Source organism: Agelaius tricolor, unplaced genomic scaffold (assembly GCF_023055355.1).
Source record: "Agelaius tricolor isolate 1412-34295 unplaced genomic scaffold, bAgeTri1.0.p SCAF_25, whole genome shotgun sequence".
NCBI classification, from domain to species: domain Eukaryota; kingdom Metazoa; phylum Chordata; class Aves; order Passeriformes; family Icteridae; genus Agelaius; species Agelaius tricolor.
The window spans coordinates 9,923,608-9,947,178 of NW_027269285.1; the positions used below are offsets into that span (position 1 = coordinate 9,923,608).

Below are 23,571 nucleotides of genomic sequence, written 5' to 3' on the forward strand. Positions count from 1 at the left end.
GTGAGGCTGTTTAAATCAGCCTGGGCACTGTTTGGTCAAGATCCCAATTTGCCAGAGAAAGTCTCCACCTGCAAACCTGGCTCAGTGGGCAGAGGTTCTCCCTCTCCAGCCCAAGGGAGATCTCTGCTCTGCTGTTCACAGCAGCCACCCTCAACTGTGTTTGGCTTTCCCTGGTGCTGCAGATCAGGGGTCAAACCCTGCCCCAAATCTTGGGTTTGCAGATGCCCCACGTTCAAAGCCGTGAGGAGGGGGCCGGCCACACCACTTCTGTGAAAACCCACCCCTGCCAGCTCACCTCCAGAAACGTGGCAACATGCAAATGATCTGCAGAAGGCTCAGCATTGCCTCTGCACGGCCTGCTGACATGATGAATCTCTTTTTGTTCCTGCTCTGAAGCCTCACATCATCTCCACGTCCTCCGGGGTCGCTACTGTGTGCAAGACAAGACCACGTTTTGTTCAGGCCCTGTGAAATGCAATTAGAAGCCCCTCCAGAGCCAGCAGGAGCTGAAGTTAAAAGGAGAGAGAGGGGAAGAAAGGGACCTCCCCGCTGGCCAGCAGTGTGCTGGCTTTGAAGTCCTGGGCCATCTTTTGTATCCCACTCCGAGGGCCTTTAATCAGGACCTTTGCCTTGTCATTCGGGGGGGACAAACCCCACACAGTTGGTGGGGCTGTCCCTGTGTGTGCCAGGAAGAAAAGTCTTTGTCAGAAATTTCCACTGACCCAAGCACTTTGTTTCTTTGTCTCTCCCAGACGACGTTTGAACTAAAAAGAAGACCAAAACTCTTGTCTGTGCTAACAGTATTTTAATGGGGAGCCCCGGTGACTTCTCGGAGCCTCCCTGCCAGGCCCAAGGCGGAGAGCAGGCCTTTGGTCTGAAGGCCTCTTAAAATAAAACCAGCTCAGGCAGCTTTTTATAACCTTCTTCTCTGGCTATGTCCTGGGTGATACAAAGAGGCTCACACCATAATATTGCAACGTGCTGCTAAGGAAAAATACTTCATTCTCATATTATGTAATGTTGTATAGACAGAACCTGGAATGGTGAACATCTTATTTCTTGTTGTTCGCACAGCAGCGAGTGACAGATCAGCTAAAACCCCCCAAATAAATGGCCATAACCCCAAGCATGAGGCTCATTCTATCAATCTGACAGGGCTGGAGGCACTAAGGTGGCCAGCCCGTGTCCCAGCCCCAGTGATGGACGGCACAGCCCCAGGGCAGCTGAGCTGCTGCAGCTGAGACAACACAGGGCTGAGTAGGAATGATCTATTCTCTGTTTGCTGTAGCACTTTACAGATGAACTAAATGCTCCACTGAAATGCTGAGAATGATACTAAAATTCAGGTTGCCAGTGTTTTACTCATGAAGAATCTATTTGAGCTACTTTTTAAAGAGATTTTTATGTATCTGTAGCAGTCTCACTTTTCTATTGAAATATGGACACCCGGACTCATAACTATGACTTTTATTCCTCAGGAAGAGGCATAAAATAGTACTCAGTGCTTTTTAAATGATATAAAATATTTCTAAAATAACTCTTCCTTCCCAGTTAAACATTATCTCCTTACCTATTTTCCCATTTGCTTTTTGATATGCTGCAGCTTTTTTTCTACCTTAAATCAGTTCCACTTTAGAAAAAGTAAACTCCTGAAAATGGAGGGGGAAATAAGAAAGTTTTATAGGAACAAATAGATTAATAACTAATGGTGATGAGATCTGGCAGCCTTTCTTACAGGTGTGTGTGGAGAAGAACGTCAGTGTATTATCAAAGCAGGTTAAAGTTTTATCACAGCTCTCGTGTATTTTATTAGATTCTCAGAGCACACCTCCTCCAGTAATGCCTGGAATAATCCAGGCTGATCCCATAGATCAGCTGATTAACTGAACCTCAGCAACAATAGCTCAGCTTTGGTATTTTTTTTTACTCTTTCAGCTTCTTCTTTGTGACCTCCCCATCATTCATTTGGATTTGTTTATTTTGTGTTTGTCCCTTCCTTCTTGTAAGGTTGAACAGTGATTTTGAAGCAAAGGCCAAGCTTTCATCCCTGCAGATCCTGCAGGTGTTCCATCCCATGGATAGAGCATTACCTTAGAGCAGGAATAACCCTGCCTGCTCCTGCTAACACAGGAACAACAACACAGGGATATGTGCAACTGTAATTACACTGCTGAGACATTAATTACTGATAGAGAGACTCCCCAGTTCACCTGTGACTCAGCTCTACTGCCTTTCACCAGCTTACCTGTGTGTTTCTGGCTGGTTTTGCACTCTCAGTAACTGAGCCTTGCAAAGGCTCTGGCCCTCATCCAGCCAAATTTATACAATGGTGCTGAAGTCTGAATGCCAGAGCAGCCCCATTAGCTTCAAAAGAACCTATTTTTGTTAAAAGTTAAGCAGATATTTAAGTGCTTTGCTAGCTTAGGGTCAAAGTGTTCAGCACCTTGTTGGACTGTGTCTTACCTACCTCCTCATTAAAGATACATCAGACCAGTTGGCTTGTCTTTATCAAGCAGGGAGGTGCAGCCAATTGACTTTATGTGACAGCTAAAAGTGAAGGAGATCAAGGAAGCTTGAGAGACAAAGAAGTTAGGTTTTGTTAGAATCTTAAATGAAAGAAAAATAGTATTTGGCCAGCTGCTGAAAATTGTTTCTTACTGAAAATTGTGTCAGAAGGATTTTATTTTCCAAGGACTTTTGACCAGGATTTTTGGAGAGATTTGGATTTGTGGAGGTTGGACTGGGCAGAATTGACCTGCTTATTTTGTTGCTGCCTTTTTTGTTGTGAGTGTGGTGGCTTTGCTCAGAGCTTTGAGTGGTGACTCCTGCAACCCAAGGTGAGGATGCACAGAAGAATTGGGAACCTCGGTATGTTAGTGAGGCTCTTGCATCATTCTTACAAGGGATCAGAAACAGCAAAGTGCCTGGTGGGCTGAATACTGAGTGCAACTAGTATTGGGCAATTTACAGGAGATCAGCTCCATGGCCTGAGTCATCTCCAGTGATGGCCAGGGAGGGATTTTCTCCTTTAGCCACAGCATTAGCTTGATAGTTCTCACAATACAAATTATAAGGTCATTTGCATTTATATTCCTGCTAATGATTATAGGAAGAAATAATTTGTTTTCAGCACAACACTGTGCCTGTGCTTTCCCTGGTGCTGTAAGGTCAGCACCTGTGTGTGATGGGCCCGTGGGTTCCACAGCAGGAAGCTGTGAGGTCCTGGATGGGGTTCTGCTCTCACCAGAGGGGAAACAGTGAAGGAAACTGGGCAGCCTTCAGTTGTTGGCACTACCTGCACTGGCCTGGACTGATGTTCCTCCTCTGGGGAGTGGGAAGCAGCCATATCCTCTGTCTCCTGTTGATTGTCCTGCCTCTTGGGCTGCAGGGAGCCTCTTCTCCCCTCTGCCTGTGCTGTTCCTCCTGCCATGAGACCCCTGTCAAAGGTTTTTTCAAGCAGTGGAGTGAGTTGGTGCAGGGGAGCAGTGCCAACAGCAGGATGATGGCCAAGGTGTGTTTCCTGAGAGGGGGAACAGAGATATCCTTGAGGTGATAATGGCCCCTGCTGCAGGAGCAGAGCTGGGGTCTCCCAAGGACAGCTGCATTTTGGGCTGATTTTAGGCAATTTTTCTCTTACTATCAGCAGCCCTTGTTGTGAAATGAGAAATCTCTCCTTCCCTGAGCCGGAGGTTTGCACAGGGAACTGCCCAGATTCTTCCCATCACTTTTCCCCAGAGGAGGTGACTTTTCCTTCCTATGCCTTCTTTTCTACATCCTGAAGCTGAGATGCAACCAGAAAATTCTTTTTTTTTAAATAAAAACCCAGCAGAAATCTAAACTGTGCAGGGCCAGGTTTACATTTTCCCTTCTAAGGCCCATCAGCAGTAGATGGGTGTTTCTAGCAGCCCCAGCTATCAAAGTGTTCTGCAAGGAAATATCCCTGGTGTTAATTTCAGGCTCAATGAACTCCAGCATATATTTGTGATTTTCCCCGTTATGATGACATCAGGGTGGAAACACGAGGCTGGGGACTCGGTGACAGCAGGCAGCTTTCCTGCCACTGCTCATTTACTGCCTTTTTGAGAGCCAGATCCTAAACACTCGAGTATTAACATGATTTCAGCTCTTAAGTAAAACTAAAGAAGTCTTTTCATCTTCCCATTGAGTGACGAGCTCCTTAAGTAGATCACAAGCTTTCTGCTGCTTTGTCTGAGTGAGGAGAAAAACTTTAATTGTTCCCATCTTCTAGTGCAGGTATTGATTAATTAAATGTATTAGCAAAGATCTTGGCCTACTTTTTTGCACCATCAAACAAGTACTTAATGACTATATTACTATGAAAATGGCATTGCTTTAAAGCATTGCATTGGAGCCCCTTTGTACTTTGCTTTCATTTATTTTTCCTTTTTTTTTTTTCTTATCCCATTATGAACAATAAAGTTTCTCCTGTTAATATAACACAGAGGAAGAAAAGGGAGGTGGAGAGGAGCTCTCAGCTGAGGGATCCCATCTGGACCAGGCTGGAGCTGTGGCACTGGGATGTCCCCAGGCAGGATGTGCTGCCAGCTGGGAAGGCTCTCTGCAAGTGCAGGCAGGTCAGGGAGCAAATGTTAGATGGTAAATCTGTATAATTTACTCTAATTTAGCATTTGGTGGGTAGAAATATGAATATGACTCACATGCTAAGAGGGAGAAGGCAGGTTTATGAGGAGCAGAACTAATAGGTCTGTGTGAGATAAAGAACACTGCCTCCCACCTCACTTAATCTCTTTCTTCCTTTGGGTCCCATTTGTTGAATCTCATTTATTTGCACTTTCATACCTAGCTGTAGGTCTGCCTCCTTCCATCTCACAGCCCTGTGCTCACCAATGTGAATCAGAGATCCCAGAATGGTTTGGGTGGGAAGGGACCTCAAAGCCCATCCAGTACCACCCCTGCCATGGCAGGGACACCTCCCACTGTCCCAGGCTGCTCCCAATGTCCAGCCTGGCCTTGGGCACTGCCAGGGATCCAGGGGCAGCCCCAGCTGCTCTGGGCCATCCATTCAGCCCCTCACCACCTTCACAGGGAAGAATTTCTTCCTAATTTCCTGTCTAAACCTACCCTCTTCCAGTAAAGCATCCCCTTAACACATCCTACATCCTGCACAAAGGTTCTGGATTTTGCACACTGAATGGCAAATCCCCATCAATCTGCCCCAATTCACACTCACTGTCAGGGCTCCATAATGCCATCAGGTTTGAAATGCATCTTCTCCTACTCTATCCAGGAGTTCTTGGTAATCCTACCTTTTCCTGGTCTCCAAGTGCACTTGGAGTTGGTGTTGTTCAGTCTCTCCAGTTTACACCTTACCAGGCTGTGAGGTTGAACAAAATGCTTTCATTTGACAGCACTCTGAGCATGTCTACAAAGTTGTTAAGATCTGACACCAATTTGATGCTTTCAGTCTTGATGCTTTTATCCCACCTGTCTTTGCCTGTACCTGCCAACATGTGCCAGCCAGGCCAGCAACCAGAGCCAGGCAGGGCTTCATTGCAATGACAAAGCATTTCTTACTGCAAAAAATGTGTTATTGCAGAACACTTCATAAACTGGAAATTTGGAATGAAGGCTTACCATTTTATAGTACCAGCATTGGGAAGTCCCATGTCTATAACTAAAATATGTGCCATGGTGACAATAACACTTGGGTTTTATGCAATGCTGAAAGTTGAGGCGCAGAGAAATGAAATGAGAGCCCAACTGCCTTCAACAACAGGGGAAGCCTGAAAATACACCCACAGCTGGCTGCTGGTCCACAGCTGCTGGGCCACACTCATACCTGGAATAAAATGCATATTAGCAACCTCTGCAGACAGGGAGGCTGAGGGCTGTGCTGCACAGGAGTGACCCGGGTCCCATGTTTGGGTGGGAGGAGTGGAGAAACACAGCTGAGTTGCTTAAAATAGCCAGAAAAGGACCCTTAGTCCTTTCTTGCCTTGTTCCCTTCACATTCACAAATGTTCATCTCTGTCTCTCCTTTTTTTCCATCCTTCCTAGGGGCGATGACTGACAGATTAATATATGTCTAGCTACGTGTCTTAGAAATCAAAAGGAAGGTGCTGTCAGAATCGCTTGTCAGAAAATGAGATTAGGCACACTTGTCATTTGCTGAGGATTGCAGTCTTTCAGAGATAAGGTTGCATTTAATGAGTGTAAAAAGCCTCCTTGTGAAAAAGGGGGTGGTGCAGGAGAGAGAGAATGATTATTTTTCTGGTGTCAGCTGAGTGCTTTATCATATAACTTGATAGCGTGGCACCCTGGCAGGCACTGATAATGGCTGCTGGGGCTATTGCACCTCTTCAGCTGCTCTGCAGCTTCAAAAGTGATGACTTGTTACCTGCTTTTAAACTCCTCTTGGATGTCGAAACCCACTATCCTGGGGGAAAGAAGCAAAAGCATGTACAGTGTGTTTTAAAGAAAGACCTGTGAAAACACACAGCATAAAGGGAACGTGCTAAATGTATAGCCACTTTCCCCAGCAAACTAGAAAGAATACTCAGCGGGTTTCGGTGAAATATGGAACTTGTCTGACAAGTGAAGGATAACTAATGAGAAACAGAGCTGTATCCCACTGAAACCAATTGTGTTTTGTTATGGAAAATATTTATCAAGCCGTTTTTTTTTCATTTGTTGGTTCTCCTAACAGTGCCATAATAACTCCTCTTATGCATGTGATTCGGTTTCTCTCATATGCATCTCGGTTATTTAAATCTGCAGTGGGGTGGGTGTTTTTTGGTTATCAATTGGATATTATCATCTTGTACATGAATATTTTAGGTGAATGTTTCATTCATCAAAGTAATGGTCATTCTTTTGCCAAGTTAATGTCTTTGCATGGTTTAGAAGCTGGCTAAAGGTACAGATTTATTGTTCATAGTCTACTTTCTAAATATGAGCTGACAGTCAAAAATGGAATTTATCTGTTCAGCAGAAGAGCCCCTACATTAGCTATGTTTTTGCAACAGTATTTCTTGCCTTGGCACACCTCTTTGAAAATTATCCTTGGAAGAGGAGATTTCTGTCGTATATTCTTCTCATCAAATGAGATGTGATTTTCATTATTTTGCTTGAATGTTAGAAAATGAAAGAAATTACTTGATTGGTTTATGGTGCTGATTCAGCATTTTCTGGACTAAAAATGACCTGGACGACAGAATGGGATTACAGCACGCAATAATGGATGCTTTATTTGGTGATAAGAAAGTCTTTTCTTCTGACTGAGAAGAAGAGAATGAAAAATATTTCTCTTATTAGGTGATTCAGTACCCAGATATTGACAGACAAATTAATTTTAAATACTTCTTCAGTTGCAGAACGTGCTAGCAGGCAGAAATTAGGGGAGGATAATGGCCACAGCTTGAAAGTGGTGCATTTATGAAGTGCACAACAGAAGTGCTGGTGGATGGGGAAGAATTTATATTTTATCCTCTTACCCAGAGATAGGATCTTATGTTCCTGGTTAGACTGCAGGGTGGATAGCAGCTCAGAGCCCAGAGAGGTCTCCAGGAGCTACATCCAGCCAACCCATGCTCCCTGGTCTCTTTAGTAACTCGGAATTCAAACCCCAGGAAGGGTTTTAGAGGAAGAGATAAAATGCAGGCATTTCTGATGGAAAAGTTACAGCCAGGATTCTCACTCCTCGTGGTGGTTGAAGGGAAGGAAAGATGGCTGTGGTGTTCATCTGAAGGATTGCACATTGTTTGGAGAAGCCTGGGGGAGAAATGGCTTCCCACACGTAGGGCAGTTAGGATTTGTCTTTGGTTCAGTGCCTGGGTTCAGAAAATTATCCACCCTCCCCAGGTGTGCAAATCTGGGCTAAATTCTGTCCTCGGAAGCAGTGGAGACCACTTAGTATTTTATAGGGCCAAGCTGTAAGGATAGGGAAGAGAGAGCAGCCCTATTGTTCCCCGAGCCCCAGTTTTTATCTTTGTTTCCATTTGAAACCCTAATCATAAAACTGCCTGCAGAGCAGTTGCCTTGCTGTTCCTCTAAATGAGAATTCCAGCTTTTATGCTAATTCAGTTTCAGGTTTCTTTGAACCTGCAGTTTATGGGCCTCTGCTTAAAACTGCAATCTGTTCTGCATAAAAGAAAGGATTACAAAGGGGTTTAGTTTTGCAAATGCTGCAGAAAAATAAAAATAATAAAAAAGTTGCACTGTCATTAATATGTTCCTGCAGAAGTTTTCTGCTTTGTCAAATGAAAAGCATTACTTACACGGGGATTTACCCAAGATGGGTAAAAATCAGGATGTTCTACATGCAGAGCTCTGTTCCCTTGGAAGGGGACATTTGCTGCTTGTTTTCCCCTCTCCCCAGTGCCCTGTCCCTGCTGGAGGGGACACTGAAGGAGCATCACTGTCATGTGATGTGTTGGTGCTCACCCTGGCTGCTCCCAGACACCCTCCAGATCCAGCAGAACCTGCTCTCACCACCAGTTCCTTTTCCTGGCATCTCCCATGACCTTTTCACAGCCACAGCAGCGGTGATGTTGCTGTTATTGAGGAGAACAGGTCCTCCTCCTGCAGCTCTCACACTGCTGGAGTTCAAGCACCTTCTGAGTGGGACATCATGCCGTGGCTTGCTGTTCACAGCCATAAAACTCTGCTGACAGCTCCATAAATTCTTTTCTTGGGGAAAGGATCCTGCATCTCTTATCCAGTAATAGGCAAAATCTTGTATGTTTTCAAAGCATTATGGAGGGCTTTATAAGGCACCGTAATCACGCTCCAAAGTCAGATACCATGGTGTCTTCTGGGAAGGTTAGCAACTTAATGGAAACATAAATGTTTCCAGGCTTTGACAGAATACCAAAGAATTGGAATATCCACTTTTCATGTTGCCAGGAAAAAAGCTGCAGAACCTTCCAGGTGAGGTGAGTTTTGACATAAATAATTTAATCCAATATAATCTGCTGTAATTTCAATATTCGTTTGCTTCTTGTGCCAGAGATGGATAATTCTTCTTTGGAATTACTCTATGACTTGGAAACGAATGTCTGCTTCCCTGCCTGCTGTCTGGGCAGCTTTAGGTCATTTTAATAAAATACTTGGATCTGAAAACCTCTTCCAGAGAGTGAAAGATCTTGAAATTACTTTTGATCCAAGTTCAATGCACTTCATTTGGCTGTTGTTGTGGCAGAAACAAATGTCGACGCTGACAGAGACCACAGACAGATGAAAAAAATTCTGGCAAGGTCCCACATAGATAAGAGACAGAAGGTTTAAAAAACCTATCCAGGCATAACCTAAGGCACAGGAAAGTATTGTCAGGAGGGGGGGAAGCTTGATCCAAAGGCATTCAAATCACTGTGGGGAGGAGGGGTCCCTTTGATTTAATTTGGCTTTGAGTGAATTTCTGAACTCCAAATTTCTCATTCAGAATTGAGGTGAGGTCCCATTGATTTAATTTGGCTTTGAGTAAATTTGTGAACTCCAAATTTCTCATTCAGAGTTGCACAATGTATTTTGTCCATGTGTAATTTTGTAGCAGGAAAACAGAGGTCCTCAATTTATCTCTAAGGTGCAAATAATGAACATAATGAGGCCAAGAGCCCTGCCAATAAACCCTCACAGCCCCAGGGAGATGAGCAGGTAAATGCATTTCTGATTCTGTGTATGCTGAGATTTCAGGTGTGGCATGTGGTTAACATTGGAAAAATCCAGTACAGACAAGCCTGTTATTTAATCCACGCTAAATGTATCAAATTAAAGTCTTGTGAGGAACCTGGGCTTTAATTAGATATGTTCTTACCATGTCAGGATGTGGAAAGTCTTGACCAAGGTGCTCATAGACTACATGAGCTGCCATGCCTTGGCTCTGTGCATTTAATTGCTCGTTCAGGTACAGCCTCAGCTCGGTCCATGGAGTCCCCAAGTGCTGATTGTACAGAGAGCACTCTGCCAGCTTAATGCCTTTATCAATTTAATTTTGGTGGGGAGTGGAATCTGCACTCAAGCAACATCCATGGCCAATGGGCTGCGATGGCTTTTGGCCACTGCCCACTCTTGATTCCAGAGACCAGACCTGAAGCCATTTCTGTTTTGTTTCTAAGAGGAGATGAAAACCACCTCTCTGATAGCACAGGATTATCTTTGCAGTATATATTTATTAGATGCAAATACATATTTATTACATGCAAAAACCTGTGAAGGTTTAACAGCCAAAATCCATGCTCAGTTACGGTATGGAAATGTGGGGATGACCTACTCAGCTGGACAGTCCTGGAGAACTCATTTCCATTGCCATACCAGGATCTGAGTTTGGCCACAATTCTTTAATTTTCCAGTGGAGACCATTTGTCCCAGTTTCACCAAAGCATTCCCACCCTGGATCAGCCGTGGCACGAAAGCTCTGTGGTGTCTGTGGCCATGCTCTGCCTCTGGAGCTGTGCTGGGTGTGCTCATCTCCTGTGAGGCATCATTGCTATTTGTACATCTTCCCACCCACTGTCCCAGCAGAAACCACCATAGTCAGTGGGACTGCACCTCAGATAGGAATCCTGGAGAGGCCACTGAAGGGGAAAACTTAAATGGATCCTTAAATGGATCATATGGTGATGGAATGAGGAATGAAGGGGAAATATTTCCATAAAATCCTGTAGTTCTACACGGGTAACTGGTAGGTGTTCTTTCTTAATTATGGCACTGGTGCTTATGTGGACAGTCAGATCCTGATTCCCCCTTGCTGGCACTGGTGTGGACAGTCAGATCCTGATTCCCCCTTGCTGGCACTGGTGTGGACAGTCAGATCCTGATTCCCCCTTGCTGGCACTGGTGTGGACAGTCAGATCCTGATTCCCCCTTGCTGGCACTGGTGTGGACAGTCAGATCCTGATTCCCCCTTTCCTGATTCCCCCTTGCTGGCACTGGTGTGGACAGTCAGATCCTGATTCCCCCTTGCTGGCACTGGTGTGGACAGTCAGATCCTGATTCCCCCTTTCCTGATTCCCCCTTCCTGGCACTGGTGTGGACAGTCAGATCCTGATTCCCCCTTGCTGGCACTGGTGTGGACAGTCAGATCCTGATTGCCATTCCCCTCACATGCTGTGGGATTTGCTCAGGGCCACTGCAGCCCCTGCACCCTGTCACTGCTGGGGAGGGCTCAGAGCCACCTGGGTGCCCTGGGGCCAGGAGAAGGGCAGTCCCTCATCACCCCACGGCCCGAGCTGAGCTTGGAGCTGAGCCAGGACATACATGAATCTTTCCAAGCTGCTGTTGGATTTTGGGCACATAACTATAATCCTGGCTCAGGTGAGGCTGAGCAGGCACACACAGCTCTTGCTCTGCACTCATTTTCTGGCTGGTATAGGTAGTTCCCATCTTTTCCTTAGGAGAATCACCTCCTCCAGGCTCAGCTCTGCCACAGGAGTTGGAGTGAATAGGACTTGTCAACCTTGTTTCTGAGGATTTAGCTCAAATTCAAGTGGAACCCACGGGAGTTTAATTCCATTAGCACTCCTAGCCTGGTATGGGATTGAAACCCATTTCCAGGTTTGAAATCTTGAAAACACTCCCTGGGCATGGTCTTGCAAGCCCGTAAATCCCCTCTTAGCACCTATCTCTTTCCCAGGAAACATCTCACCGTATGCAGCTACTGTGCCAATGTGCATAACTGCCTCTCATCTTCCCAGGAAACATCATTTGGCTCCGAGTGCTGTGCTTCAGTGAATAATCATTTATATCATCACGTATCTGTGCGTTTATTTTCGCGGTGGCCATTACTAATGGTGTGCTGCACTTAAGGAAAACCTGCAGCGAGCGGGAAATCCACTGCCCGTTGACAATAATGTTCAGTGCTGGAAGTAGTCAGGCGAGTCTCTGCACGGGGGGCTCAGAGAGAAGGCAAAGCTCAGCGAGAAGCCGGGGTCCCCAGCAGGGCACCCTGCCTGCAGCTGGGCACACTGGCTTTTCCCGCTTTAAAGAAAAAAAAATATAAAAGAAAATTAAATTTCCGTTAAACAAAAAAATTGCTAAATGCAACACGATGTTTTCGACCGTGTTTTCATCCCGCGGAGCTCTAGAGAGCGATGTTCGTGTGTAGCTATCGCGACCGATGCTCGTGTGCGTGTGCCGCCATCCCGGGGCAGAGGGAACTGTCCAGCTCCGCGGTTGCCTCGCACCGCGCGGAGGAGCCGCTGCCGGAGGCTCCGCGCAGCTCCGCAGGCTGCTCGGGGCCGGCCGCTGGCGGAGGGAGCGCGGCTCCCGCGGAGCCTCCCCCGCCCGGCCGGGCCGCCCCCGCCGCGGGGACCCCGGCGGAGCGCGGGGCGGGGCCGGCGGAGGGCGGAGCCGGCGGGCGGCGGCGGCGGCGGCTCCGGGAGCGCCGCGCAGTGCGGAGCGGAGCCGGGCGGGAGAGGGGTCCGGCCGGCGCTTGCAGCCGGGCCGGGCGGAGCGGAGCGGAGCGGCCGCCCCGCGGGGATTACAGGCTTGCGAGGCTGTTTCGGCGGGGCCGGAGGAGCCGGGGCCGGGCCGCTGCCTCTCCCCCATGGAATTCACCTGAGCGCGGCCGCGACGGGAGGGACGGCGCCCGGCGGGAGCCCGCTTTGGCTCGGGAGAGGACGGGCATGACTTTTTAACCAAAACAAAAACAATCAGCCCCCCAAACGCCCCGGCAAACAGCGGAAGAGAACCCAAAAAGCCGCCCGAAGGAAGGGACGCGCAGCCGCCGGCGCTGGAGCCGCGGAGGGAGGGAGGAGGCGCCGCGGCCGCACCGCCCCGCACCGCCCCGCACCCGGAGGTGCCGCCGCTGTCCCCGGCCGCCGCCGCCGCACATGGTTTTCTTTGTCCTGCTGCCGCTTCTGTAGCGCCCGCTCCGCGCCCGCCGCGCTCCCTGCACGCCGCGCTCCGCTCGCTCCTGCCGGGAACCATCTTGCGGGAGCGGGGAAGGGGTCGGCGGCCCGGGAAGGATGCCCGCCCGGCGGCCCGCGCGGCCGGCCCGCCGAGTCGGTTCCCCGCGGAGGATTAGTTGGGGTTTGGCCGCGGGACGCTGAGAGCCGCGCTGGATCGGAGTTGCCGCACACGCCCGTCCCTCCCGCACCGCCATGAGCCGCGGGCCGGCCGCCCCGCGGAGTCCCCGGACAGCAGGTAACCACGGCGCGGGGCTCGCTGCGGCTCCTGCGGCGGGAGGGAGCGGCCGCCGGGCCCGGGCAGCCCGGGACGGGCCGGGGCGGCGGGGCCGCGCTGGCTCCGCGGGCAGGTGCGGGGCCGGTGCAAGTGCCGCGGCGGGGCCGGGCCGGGCCGTGCCAGCAGTGAGTCAGGCTGCGCTGTCTGGACAGGAAATATTTTAGTCATTCATCCCCTCGAACGGCAGCGCATTCCTTGCTGAGGGAAAAATACTCTTTGGGTCATTTTTTTTCTGTGTGGTTTGTTGGGGTTTTTTTTCCTTTAAGCCCAGGGGTTGCTGACTTGTTTCATTTCGCGGTGAAAAGGATTAAGCTGCGCTTGGTAACAAGGGGATTTGTAAGGGAAAACGGCCCAAGTGCGAGGAAGGGAACTGCGTGTCAGCAGCTCCGGCTCTGTGCAGGAGGAACCGAGGGGGCTCCTCGGGCAGAGCACCTCGGATAACCCGGTGCTGTCCCCAAATGTCACGGTGCCAGCAGACAGTGCTCATCAGCCGCTCAAGTGAGACCGGGGAAGATCGGGATAAAGGGGAGCGAAGGAAGAGTTGTTGGTGGAAGGGAAGGGAGAGTCGAGCTCCTCTCCGCCGCTGGAGCATCCAGGTTCGGCCCCATCGTGCACATAAAGGCACTTTGTTGTCTGCGCCGATCCCTGTCAGTACGGAGCGGGCTTTAGTCAGCACTGCACAGGCACCGAATTGCATCCTGCTGGGGTAGTGCTGAGTTGTTGCGGGTTTTTGAATCAGTTGGGTTTTTTGTTCCTTTAGTGTTGTTGCGTGATGTGACTGCCTAGCTGTGGAAAAATAATAGTTGCATGGACATTGATACGCTGCGTGTCTGCTGGCGGAGATTGTGTTCGCCTCTGTATCACCGGTACATCACCCTAATTGCTATTTTGTATTTAAAACCCAATTTTTGTGTAAGGAAACAGGCAGGCCAAGTTCATCTCACCGCTCCAGCCAGCGTTTGGGTTATTTTCTCGGTATCTCAGTGTGGTTAATTCAAGTTGCTCTTCCATTCAGTTGTGTGTGGTCAGTAATGCAAAATGAGCTTCACTCTTGGACGAGCTTTGTCTTTGTAAAATAATTCCTTTTTTAGATGCGTGTTACGTGGATAATCATCTGCCAGGTTGCTCCGGAGCAGTCCTCGGGCAGGCTGCGTTCTGTTCGAGGTGTGCCCCTTCCAGGTGGCACAGCCCTGTTTGTGGCTGGGGTGTGCGACAGCACAGGAAAAGATTGCACCTGAAAAACCATGGCTTCGAAAACAATCTCTTGGTTTACGCTTGGCATTAAAGCAAACTTCTTAAAAAAGATGTTTTCCTCTTTGTAGTGCTTGGGAAAATCAAGCGAATAGGAAACGGGGAGCTTCCCTGTGCTGTTCGGTTTTGAAACAGTAAAATAAAGTAATAGCTGAAACTGTAAGAAGTTTGTTTGGATTTTAAAATTGGATTTTCTTTCTAAAAAGAAGGACTGGTTCAGAGTTTTGACTTCAGAGAAAAGCTGCATTTGAGAAGACAACAGCTGAAATTCGCTGGGAAAGATTATTTTTAAGCAGGCTGATGGGCAAGGGTAGGAAAGCATTGAGCTTCATGTTGGAGTAACATTGGGCTGCTCTTTAAAGCACATGGCCCTCTTGATCTCTTCAATTTGTGCATTATTCACATATTTTCATTAATTTAGAGAAAGTCGTCACTGCATAATAAATCCATCATTGGGTAATAAATCCAGTGTTTACAAGCTATTTAGTTGAGGCGAAATTGCACCAGCTTGGCTTTCAAATAAGCCAGCAGTAATCTTGTAAAATTTGTCTAGAAGTCTGAAAAAGAATACAGCTATTTTTAATAATTAATCATAGAAATCTTGTCTGTCACTAACTTGAGGGCAAACAAATTTTTTCAGTGTATTCCTACACTGTGATGCACGGTCTGAGCCATGTCTCACTCATTTATCGGGAGTTTCGCATCCAAGTTTTTAGTGCAGTCAAGATAGCGAACATATTTGTTGATTGTCTGGTGATTTTTATCTGGTTTTGAATTGAGAAATTCCTTCCCTTTAACAAAAAACCCCCACAGTCCGCTTTCCAGTGTTTTCAATTACTGTTCCTGAATCCAGCAAGAAAACACTTTCTAGGGAAAAATTAAAATCTTTCTTAAGTGTTACATTTTAACCCTGTTTGCAGTGTTCTGCTCCTGGGCACGTTTTCCCTGTGTTTTCCAAGAGCAGCCTGGTTCTCAGCAGGGCTGGCTTTGGAATTGAGCAGCTCTGTGCCTTTTTGGGTGCTTTTTGTGGGAGAAGTTTGAGCTGTAGCTGCCTCTGTGTGTTTTGTGTGTGTGTGTGCCCAAACACAGCAGCAGAAACTGAGTGTTTGGTGCTTTTGGGCTCGGGGTGTTTGCAAAATGAACATTTTCAGTGTTCCTTCCCTGCCCGGTTTTGTGCCGTTGGAATTTCTGAAAGGGGGAGATCAATGGTTTTGTGTGAAACTGAAATAAAGCTTTTTAAATGGGTAGAGAGCTGAGCTGGCACCCTGGCATAGAAACAGCAGGAATAGACAAGCTACTAACACAGTATTAAGGGGAAAAACCTCCCTGGATAAAGGTGGCTTGATGAAAAAGAAAAGGTTTATTAGTTTACACAGCGAGGTGTCAAGAAGCAGTTATACTGGGGAAGGCAAAGCTGACGTGGAAATATTCACTGATCCTGACACTGTCTTTATTTTTCAAAGAGTTTGCAGCAGCAATTTATGAAATTACTAACCTAAGTTATCAACGCTCCTTTGAAGGTGGTAAAAATCAAATGTTCCCACAGCAGGGATCCCAAAAATACTTTAAAAATTAATTAAGAATACTGCAGTTCTGGAAATTCCTGAGACTGGGCTGTCTGGTTCGAAATCGTGACTCTTCTGCATCGCAGAATCAATGTCGGAATGTATTGGATAATGGCAGTACAAAGATACACTGTCTGTGCAGCTAATGTTGAAGAAAAACCCCATTTCTTTATGAAATAGAATCTTTCCGAAGAAATATCTGCACTGCAGGGCGGCGAAGCACAGCCAAACAGCACCACCTTATGGACAGGGCCTCGGAGCCGCCGCTTCCAGCGCCCCTGGTTTTGTCTCCTGATTTGTTTCCCTAAAATATACACACCTCAGCCTGTGCATAAATACCCCGTGCCTTGGAAATCTATCACTGCTAGAAAATGTAACTTCTTTTTTTTTTTCTTCTTTTTTATTGGTCTTTCAGGCATCTGATGCCAGCTCTGAGAAACTGTTCAACGCTGTCACAAATAAAGGTAAGGCTGCAATTCACATCCCAAACAGATTTATTTTCCTTTTTTCCCCACACGTTTCTTTTCATGGCAATTTCAATGGGAGATGAAATGTAACTTGTCTTGCAGAAATGTCGCAATCAGCTTGTTAGTGCTTTTTATGTTTCTCTGGGTTTCAGACGTGTTCTGTATGCTTGGTAATTGCTTTGCTTAATATAAAATATAGGCTTTAAATAATGCATTGCCTGCCAGGTCAGAATTAATTTAAATAACAATATTAGGGAATAGTTTATTTTACAAATGGCTTTAATTTAAGCTCATTTAAATAACTGTAAGAGTTTTCAAAATGTTTTAACTTGATTGTTACTCATCAGCTCCATGATAGACGTGGAATTATGAATAGCCAATTTGCACTGCTGACAGTAATAACCAGCCAACGTTTAGTATTCACAGGATAATAGTCATAAACCATGGCTTACTGTGCTGTGTGCTTTCTGTAGAGTTAATAAATGATAGAGAGGGCCACATTTAAATATTCAGTATCCCATTAATTTCTTCCAAACAGCAATCCAAAGACAGAGCTGCTAATGATATAACAGCACATTAAGGGAAAGCTTGCCCTAAATCAGCGCCCGTGAGCTGCCGTGTGGAGCTGGGCCCTTGTTAGAAAGCTTTGGGGATCCTTTCCATGTAATTCCCCTTTTTGGTCTGGTTGGTGTTTTTGCAAGGAGGGTGGAGGGAGCAGCTCCAGGCATGAGTTGCACAAACAAGCAAAATTCAAAGCCTTGAAAGCGTGGCTGGTTTTTACCCCAGTGTCCGGCTTTTCTCCGTCAGCACATGGGAAGTGCCTGGAGCAGGGTGAGCTTCTGGCTGTAAACCTGGGTTTAATCTGTTGGGGTTTGGAACACTCTTGGCCTTACAAGAGGCAGATTTGACTCGTTTGAGATTCAGGTGTGTTCTGTTGGCGGGTGTGGGTTTGCTCAGTGTTTGCCCTGTGTGCTTCTCTCCGTGTTTGGTTTGTTACTCCAGTGAGTCATTCCAGTGTTTCTCTGTGCTTTTCAATTCCACAAAGCTGGGATGGTTTAACTGGGGACAAAATGTGACCCCGTTACCTTTGGGATTCCCATGCTGATCCACTGCTGCTTCTGAAGGCTTCTGCTGCATATTGAATTACACCTGGATTTAATTGCATTACGGATCCATAGTCCTGTTTTTCATGTATTAGCATCCTCTGGAAGCACAGTCTGGATTATTTCTGTGGTCTAACCAGGTTATCTCAGTTGGCAAGCTGATTTATCCTTTGTGATTAATGGCATTTACAGGTTCCCCAGGCCCCTCCGGAGGCTGAGAATAGGTGGCACAGCCATTAGAAGGGAAGAGCTTCGTGTCTGGAGTGACCCCAGGCCCCCAAACTACATGTGACTGCATCTTTATTTTGCTAATTTGCTGTAAAAAGCTTTGGCATTTGAGCAGCCCTTTCTTGGGGCTGGGCCAGGGCAGGAGAAGCCGGGTGAATCCACATTCCTGGCGCAGGCCTGTAACCAGGGTGAGGGGCTCCTCTCCTCCCCGGGAGGTGACTGATGAAGAGTAGGCCCCTCTTCCTCTTCCTTTGGTTTTCTTTTTTGACTCAAACACATTTCCCACATTCTTATTGCTGTTTACTTATGGAGCTTGATTCGTGGCATCCCTTTGGATGTGAATACCCATGCTTGACAGGGAGCCTTTTCTTCTGAGGTACTTTTCTTTGGTGATTTAGTTCCCTTGAAAGGATTAGGGTTTCTTTGTGTAGCCTAAAATCAACATGGGCTTTTCGAAGCTTTGCTTGGGAAACCGTACACAAATAAGCTTTTTAGTTGATGGTAGATTATTCCTCGGCCCCTTATTTCCATCAAAATGGCATCTTTCTTTTCTCCTCCTGAGTTTCCCCTTAAAGCCATATGCTAATTCCTGTTGGTAACATGAATGACAAGGGAGGAATCAATGCAAATCCAGGTGCGGCCAAACTAGGCTGGCTGGTATTTTCTTTTTTTTTTTCCCCCCTTACCCTCTTTTTTTTTTTCTCTTTTCCACTGGGAGAAAGAGATTAAGGGGAAAGAGAACGGAAAAAGCATAGGGGACAGTTTTGTCAAAGGGATTAGCATTCAGACTACAAAATATCAGGAAAAGAAGCTCAGAAAAGCTCCCCTGTTTGGAGATAATGTCAGTAATTGCTGGCAGGCAGGTGCTGGGCTCTCTGCCGGGGCTGGGGGGGCTGTTCCTGCTCTGAGTGCAGCCCAGGGGAGCTCTGAGTGCCCGGGGGCTGTCAGTTTGATAAATTCCGAGTTCAAGTTCCCTCTCCTCAGCTCAGGCTGTTGGCTTCCAAGCCAGCTCTTCCCCACTGTGTTGTCCACGGCTGCTTTTGCCAAAAGCAATAAAAGTCACTCGTAAGAAAGGTCAGATTTGCATTGGGTAAATCATGATGAAACCTGCCAGGCTGGGAGGGCTGGGCAGGCTGACAGCCTCCAGCCCTCTGTGTCCATGGCCTCTCCTCTTGGGTGTCCCACAGCCACCCGTGTCTCACACACTGCTTGGGTTTTTCTTGCCTTTTACGTTTTTTTTTTTAGTATTATTCCTAACTGAAGTAGCAGAAATTACAGAAGTAATGTATTTACAGAGCAAGTACAAATCCTGAAGCATTTTACATCTCGTATACACATTTTGTCCCCTTTCTGTCATTTTGTTGTGGACTTCAAGGCTTAAGATGTGCTCAGGCTCAGGGAGTGATGGATTAGTGTGGATGTGTAATGTGGAACAGTCCCTTCCTCAGAAACACTAAGAATTTAAAAAATCCAGAGCCAAGTGAAATCCCCTCCAACCCTCTCTAGAAGAGCTGGTAAAACCCCTTGAGGAGAAGTTTCTCAGCTCCCATTTAGGCCTTGCTGTCCTTGGAGCTGAATGGAAAGGTGCATCACTGAATCTAGAAGGGTCCTGTGAGCTGTGGGGGGTAGCCAGTGGATGTTGGGGTCCCTCAGGGCTGTGGGGTCACCCCTGTCACCTCCGTGCTGCCACCACCCCCAGAGGTGTGCAGCAGGGCTGGCAATTTGGGAGGGATGGAGCTTAGTCCCCAGAGCAGGAGTTCCTGAAGGAGAGGTCCCTGTTTGTGGATCAGAGCCCTGCATCCCTTGGCTCTGGCAGGAACACCCTGTACAAATTACCCAGGGGATGGCTCCCTTGGGGACCCAGTGGCTGTGCTGGGAGGGGAGCACCCAGGGGTCTGAGCCTTGGTGATGCTTGACAAAGGAGCTGTCAGTGCCTGAATAAATGAGCTGGGGAAGAGCTGGCAGAGGAGAGCATCCCCCACCTGCAGCTTCTGCTGTCCCTCCCTCAGTCCCTGTGGGATGGCCCTTCCCATTGGGATTGCTGCTTGTACTCTGTGTGTCACTGAAGGAGCAGAGCTGCCCCACACCCTCTGAGAGTTTCACCTCAACACCATTAATCCCTGCCAAAGTACAGGGTTTGTTCATGAATTTTTGTAACATGACTTCTCAGTGTAATTAAATTCCATTATCTCTCAATAATTTAAATACACACATCTGAAGCTGCAGAGCAGGCAGCTCTTACTACGACTGTGTGGTTCATTTATGTTAACTCCCTCCTACATACCCTTGGAAAACAGCTTTTCCTGAAGGGAGAAATGAGTCCCAGACATGGGACTCAGAGTGGTGAAGTTTTCATTTGTGCTGTATATTGAAGTTTGCCTTTGATCAGAAGCACAATTGGGCTGTTAGAGCTTTTTATGTTCAAATTGTTTACAGGATGCTCATGTAAACTTTATGAATCCTTCTGCTGCGTGGCACCACCAGCTGTCAGGGAAATATTTATACTCTCAGCTGGAGGTAGATCAAGGCATCTGGGTTAGGAGGCTGCACTGGTGGCTGAAACACCAGTCAGATCAAGCCCTGGATCTTTAGGTGCTTCTACAGCAATATCCTGCCCTAAAAAAAAACCCAGGCATGTTGTTGTTTCTCCCCTTGGCTTCTGTGGTGAAGCATTTCTTGAGGATCCTCTACAACATCTGTTTCTGTAAACAAGCAGGGAGCTGAAGCTGGCAATTCCTTCCCTGCTGATCCCTTCACAGGAGATCCTTGGCTGTGGAGAGGTGCTCTCACTTGTGAATAAACCGTCCCCATGCGGATAAACCATCCCCACGTGAATAAACCTGAATAAACCGTCCCCATGCGGATAAACCATCCCCACGTGAATAAACCTGAATAAACCGTCCCCACGCGGATAAACCGTCCCCACGCGGATAAACCGTCCCCACGCGGATAAACCGTCCCCACGCAAATAAACCATCCCCACGCGGATAAACCAACCGTCCCCACGCGGATAAACCGTCCCCACGCGGATAAACCGTCCCCACGCAGATAAACCATCCCCACGCGGATAAACCATCCCCACGGCTTCTCAGGGTGGGTGTAAGTGGATCCAGCACTCTGCAGGCAGCACATGTGCAGTGTTAATGTGGTCAGTGTGCCAGAGGGGCTGCCTGGGGCTGCCCCCCTCCTTTCCAGGGTCTGGAGGAATCCACAGAACATCCTCACTCACTTTTGGGGTGTATTCTCAGCCTCATGTGCAGTTTTTGGGATGGCTGTTCACTGAAATGCCTCTTCCTCCCCTGCTTTTGGAGCTCTGGAGCAGCCCCAGCACTGCAGGGAACTGGCCCCAGGCCAGCAAACCTCAGGGACTGCTGAATCATCCCTGGTTTTGTGGCAGTTGTGATGTGACCCCACAAGTGGCATCTCCTCCCCTTTCTGGTGGAGGCTTCCCTGGTGGCTTTGAGTCACTGCTTTGCTGGTGTTTTGTGGGTTTCAAATGCCTTTTCAGTATTTTCCATGTCTCATTAGAGAGAGGCTGGAAAAAGCTGTGGGTTTGGAGAGCCTGGGTTTAGGGTACCCCTGAGTTAGATGAGAAGAGCTGCTGGGTCACTTCACTCTTGACTTGTGACTGAAGCAGAGAAAAAGGTCAGTAAATGCCTTGCAGTGGTGCTTTGTTCTGCTGCACAATGAGCAAGGCAGCTGTTCCTGTGCCAGGGAGGCTTCATCTGAGTAAGGAATTGGTTCATAACATCCCTTATGGCTGCACCTCCTCAGCACAAACCACCCCTCTCCAGTCCTATGCCTTCCATGGCCTCTCCTTCTCCATGGGCTGCTGGTTTTTTGGCTGGACTCTGGCTGCCAGCTGAGCTGGGAGGTGCTGGAGCTGTGGGATCCCAGTGCTGGGAGATGCTGGATCTATGGGGTGCCAGTGCTGTTCTGTAGCTGCAGGAAAAGGTCACTGCATAATGGGATGTGCCCAGAGGGGCAGGTGAAAGTCTGAGGTAGCCTCTTCCAAACTTTCAGATTTTTAAGTTGCTAAATTTACAAGACAGGAGCCTGTCAAGGCTTCACAGGTAACCTGTATGTCAGTAATTCAAAACAAAAGCAGAAAGCAGCCAGCATGGGACCAGCACCTGAAGGCATTGGCTTTTCCTGACCAAAGCAGCAGAGGGAGAAGTTGCAGGTGTTGTTCTGGGCACCCCTGCCCCCTTGGGCTGGTATCAGGTACCCTTTGTGGTCAGTTAGTGATCACATGCACCAAGAGTTCATTTAAGGCTGTGGGTTTTTGCAAAGTCAAGCTATTCCAGGCTAGGGAGCAAAATGGCAATATTTGCCAACACAATTGTATCTAATATGGAGGGAGTATTTGTTTTGTAGATTAGCCTGTATTTGATTTTCTCAAAAAAGACATCAGTGTTGGGCTGTAAAATTGTGCTAATTGGCTCAAAAGAAGGTGAAAAATTCTGGGGATAGGAGTGTTTGGTGACAGAGATCCTGCCTTGCCATCCCTGGGGCTGTGGGGTCCGGGCTGGAGGCTGCTGTGGGATTTGGTGAATGGAGCATCCTGCAGACCTCCCCTCTCTGGCCTGCTGTTAGTCTCTCCCTTGTAATAAAATGTTATTTTCTCTGAAAATGTATGTTTATTTAACTAGGTCTCTTTTTGCTTCACAATCTGGATTCCATTCAGTCAGTTACCACTCCAATTAACTAACAATTATTTAACATTAACAGTAATTACAGACGCCAGTTAAGCGCCTACAGATGTCAACTGTTAGCTTTGTACCTAATCACTCAATGAAATGGAGAAAGTTCAACAAACATCAATTAGCCAAGCAATTAGTATGAGGTAGGAAAGAGCATGTTATCGTGTGTGAGCTGATTCAATTTATTTTATTTTGTCAGTAAAACACACACAGGCAGACAAGCAGCAATAAGTTGCTGAGATTAGATAAAGCTGTATTGTTTTGCTGCTTATACAAGATTTTTTTCCCCCCCTCCTGTTCTCTCCCTTACATAGCTTCACTGTGCTTTGCCAGGCATTTGTTATCTTATCAAATGCATTTCATTTCCATTGGAAAAGCGCAGCAGAGGGGTTTCCATCAGGTGTCACCTGAGCAGAGCCACTCCTGCTCAGCCTGGCAGTGGGTTTAACCCAGGCTTAACCCAGGAGTTAGGCCAAGGACACCACACAGTGGATCTGTGGCTGTACGTGAGCTCCTTCACTGGGTTTGTCATTTAGTGTTGGTTCTGGTTCCACATCCCCTTGCTTGGGTTGTGAGGGGACCACAGGGCGTTCCCAAAATGTGCCACTGTCACCCCCAGCCCTCCAGGGGAGCAGTGCTGCCTCCAGCAGCACCATGGAACACTCTGGGGGATTGTGTGCCCTGCCTGGCTCGAACATAAAATGAAAAAAAAAAAAAAAAAAGAGAAGGAATGGGCCATAAATTAAGTGAAGTGGTTCATTCCCAGCCACCAACCAAGTTGCAGCACCAGCCTCTCTTCTAAAATGGTTTGAAGTCAGGAGAGCTGTGCAGAACCTGCTCAGGCCGTGGCTCTGGGGTGCTCTGGCTCTGGGGTGCCCAGGCTGTGGCTGTGGGGTGCTCAGGGTGTATCTGTGGGGTACTCAGGCATCTGGGGTGCACACCCTCAGGCTGTGGTTATGGGGTGCTCAGGCTGTGGTTATGGGGTTCCCAGGCTGTATCTGTGGGGTGCTCAGGCTCTGGGGTGTTCAGGGTGTGCCTATGGGCTGCCCAAGCTGTGGTTATGGGGTGCTCAGGCTGTGGCTCTGGGGTGTTC

At 47.7% G+C, this 23,571-nt stretch overlaps 1 protein-coding gene across 8 annotated transcripts in view; it reads left to right on the forward strand.

Annotated features, from left to right (window-relative positions):
* AUTS2 (activator of transcription and developmental regulator AUTS2) overlaps positions 1 to 23,571 on the forward strand; it is an 805,512-nt gene that overhangs the window by 716,859 nt on the left and 65,082 nt on the right. For 7 of the 8 annotated variants that reach the window (XM_071448244.1, XM_071448243.1, XM_071448247.1 and 4 more), the window contains one exon: positions 16,393 to 16,441. In XM_071448244.1, coding sequence (XP_071304345.1) covers positions 16,393 to 16,441 — 49 coding nt within the window. Of the gene's footprint in view, positions 1 to 12,320; positions 12,957 to 13,092; positions 13,123 to 16,392; positions 16,442 to 23,571 lie in introns of those variants that run through there. The other variant, XM_071448251.1, reaches the window with a different exon arrangement.